This window comes from Hydra vulgaris, chromosome 08 (assembly GCF_038396675.1).
Source record: "Hydra vulgaris chromosome 08, alternate assembly HydraT2T_AEP".
Taxonomy (NCBI): domain Eukaryota; kingdom Metazoa; phylum Cnidaria; class Hydrozoa; order Anthoathecata; family Hydridae; genus Hydra; species Hydra vulgaris.
In genome coordinates this window covers 66739428-66743132 of record NC_088927.1, presented here as the reverse complement: position 1 = coordinate 66743132, position 3705 = coordinate 66739428, and the positions used below count along the sequence as shown (strand labels likewise).

Here is a 3705-nt window from a genome sequence, read left to right as displayed (position 1 = left end):
GAAGTTATTGACCCAGTTTTTAAGGTCCTCCTATTATTGAAGGTAACGCCCCTCATATGGTTCGACAGAGATCGGAAAAGATGGTAATCTGTGGGTGCAAGATCCGGGAATACGGCGGATGCTGAAGGACCTCCCATTCCAGCTCTTGGAGTGTGGCTTTGACAACTTGCGCAACATGAGGTCTGGCGTTGTCGTGAAGGAGTATGGTTTGGCCTAGTCGATGAGGTCTTTTCAGTTGAATAGCTTCATTTACGCGGCGTAGCTGGGGTATGTAGAGCTCCTTGGTGATCGTGACATTCCTATCGAGCATTCCCCAGTGCACCATGCCCTCCCAGTCCCACTAAATACATATCATGATCTTATTTGGATGAAGGTCACGCTTGACTCTGGGCTTTGGCGCATCTCCTGGTGCCACCCATTCCTTCCTTTGCTTCATATTAATGTATAGACACCATTTTTCATCTCCCGTGACAATTCGATACAAAAAGCGCTGTTTATGACCACTTGTTGCTCGATGGCGGGCAAGATGTTGAGAAGCAATTTGAAGGCGATTTTCTTTGTTTACTTTGCTCAACTCGTGAGGTACCCAGGCTCCCAATTTTTCAGCAAATCCCATTGAATGAAGATGGTTGAGAATCGTTTTATGATCACAGTTCATTTTTTCGGCCAATTCACGACTTGTTTGGTGACCGTCCTCCTTTAAAAGTGCTTTGAGACGCTCTTCGTCGAAGTCAGAAGGTCTCCCGTTGCGAGGTGTGTTGTCGACGTCAAAATCGCCGTTTTTAAACTTTGCAAACCATTTTCGTGCAGTGGACTCACCTATGACACCGTCTCCGTATACGTTGCAAATGTTTCGGGTTGCTTCAGCAGCTTTTTGGCCTCGATGAAAAGCGAAGAAAAGTAGGTGTCGAAAATGTTGTTTTTTACCTCCTGGATATTCCATTTTTAAGCCTTAAAAGTAACAAAAAATTAAATTATTCCAAAAGACGATTATGACAGTTTTGTAGAGCAGAAAGAGCTCTATCGAATGAATATTTACACTTTGTCAAACAGAAACAAATCGTTGTAAAATAAAATAAAATATAAAAACGCTACGAATATATTCCCTAACCCAACATATACATATATATATATATGTATATATATATATATATATATATATATATATATATATATATATATATATATATATATATATATATATATATATATATATATATATATATATATATATAACCCGATATATACATATATATATATGTATATATATATATATATATACATATATATATATATATATATATATATATATATATATATATATATATATATATATATATATATATATATATATATATATATATATATATATATATATATATATATATATATAATATATATATATATATATTAGTGAGTCCAAATAATCGTATTTTTACGTTATCCGGGTAATCGAGTATTTTATTTTTTTAATTACCCGGGTACCCGGGTATCCGGGTAGAGGAAAAAAAATTTACCCACACCATGTTGTGTTAATTAAAATTAAAATAAAATGCAACAATTTTAGTTTTAAATCTATTTTTTTATTTAAAAAATAATACTTTAAAAATACAAGTTTGTCAACCGTTTCCATTTTCAACTGATTTCGGTTTTTTGTGACAAAAGCTGAAGCTACCGAAAACACTCTTTCACTTACTGTTGACGTTGGTTGTATTGTCAATAATGCTGTAAAAAGTTTTCCAATAGAGTCACCTCGTTTTGAACAATCTTTCTCCCACAACTTCATTTCTTTTTCCAATGTGGATTTTCTCTCATTATTTTTTTTCGGAACAGTCATAATTAATTCAATTGTTTTTTGGAGTTCATCATAATTTGAAACCAAACCATTGTTTGAAATTATTTCTTCATTTTCAATTGTTAACTCTGTATCCATCTGTGTGTTTGCAGGATCTTCATTGAACAGCCTTTTGAAGGTTTCTTTAGCCAATAAATGAATAGAACTTTTTTTTAAATAAGTAAAATGGCAGGTAATCTCTGGTTTAGGATAATTTGCAGATTGTAAAAAACGCAAGAGTGATACAACATCCTTATTTCGTCTTTCTTCAATTCTTTTTTTCAAAGCAGTGAACGTTTCCATGGCTAACTGCGTATTTGTTTCTCTTAGCTTGTTTAGCAAAAATATGCATACTCCTTCAGCTTTTAAAAGATTATTATTGTCTTTACTGAGCTCCTTAACAGCAAGCTCAACCGGTTGTAAAACATATGATATTTCTTCTAAAACTTTTATTTTTTTTTGGGAACATTTTTGCTGACCTAATTCCATTAGAGCCTTTTGTATACAATCGTATTTTTTTATGAAACGATTTACCATTGGTATTATTGAGTTCCATCTTGTTTTGCAATCGAGTAGCAATCGTAACTTTTTGCCTTCTTGATCTATTATATGCTTTTCAAGAACACTGCTTCGAACTGAAGAATATTTGAAAAATTTAATAATTTTTCGTGTTTCATCAAGAATTTTGCCAATGTCTTCACGAAAGACTTGTAATTGTCTAACTAAATCATTTTGGAAATTTAAGTTACCATCAAAAGCAAATGCATCAGCTACCTCATCATTTTGTTCGGTAGTTTCAACACAATCATCATCTGCTAAATTTTCATCATATTCTAAATTCTCATCATCTTGGAAATTTGTATCAATTACCGCATCATCATTCGTAATTAAACTCCCACTTTTTTTATAAAATACATCAAGTACAGCAAGATGTATAGCATGGTTGTAGCATAACTAAGAAAATGGTAAAATATTTTTATAAAAATCCATTATATATTTCATTACCGTTGTTTCACTTTTTGGCATTTTATAATTACGACTTGCTACGAAACCCTTAATGGCTTCAGATGAAGTAATTCCTTTGATGCTAAATCCATCTTTTGTCGCACATTTCGCCAATATTTCATTCAATGATTCTCGACTTATGAAATTTATTATTCCATTTCCAACTGAGAAAATGATTTTGTGTTTTTCGAAGAAGACGCATCAGTTTCATTTGTGTCGCCCAAATTTCTTTTTTGTAAAGATATGCTATGTAATTTTAAATGATTAATCATTCCAGTAGTATTAGATCCCAGACGTTGAATTATAGATTTGCATATGTTACAAACTGACTCCGATTTTTCTTTTTTTGTAAAATATTTCCATACCTCTGATTTTTTCGAAGACATTTCTGGGTATATGTAAATAAATCACTAAAATAAAAAAACACAGCATAAAAATTGAAAATTGAAATTTATACGTATTTAAATATGCATTTATTACTTGAAATTTAGTACATTTTACTCAAAACACTTCACTTACCAAAGGCAGCTATATATATTAGAAAATTAAGTATTTATTTTATTTATTTCACAAATTTTTTTTTTTAAATTTCACTTTCTTGCAAATTTTACGTCGTACAACTTCAAATTACAAATGTTATTTATTTTATGTAACTTAGTTAAAAAAAAATTTTGAAACTTAGTTAAAAATCAACGGTTGCTAAGCAACTTTATTATAGAAGTAAAAGAAGAAAAAACGGTAGAATACCGATACTCGATTGATTAATAGTTAAATGAATGTGCAATATTTACATTTTTTTGTTTAAATATTATACTCGATACTCGAAAAAAATATTCCGAATAGTCGACTACTCGGAACTTGCTTAT

The 3705-nt window shown here is 30.9% G+C and overlaps 1 protein-coding gene across 1 annotated transcript; it reads right to left on the bottom strand.

Moving 5' to 3' along the window:
• Positions 1-340: 340 nt before the first annotated feature.
• LOC136083547 (histone-lysine N-methyltransferase SETMAR-like) lies at positions 341-943 on the bottom strand. The gene has a single exon (XM_065802951.1). It carries the CDS (start codon positions 941-943, stop codon positions 341-343), a length of 603 nt encoding a protein of 200 aa, XP_065659023.1.
• Positions 944-3705: the final 2762 nt, after the last annotated feature.

Excerpts from the sequence above, each read along its gene's own strand:
- LOC136083547 (XM_065802951.1), bottom strand. The coding sequence starts at position 943 with ATGGAATATCCAGGAGGTAAAAAACAACATTTTCGACACCTACTTTTC.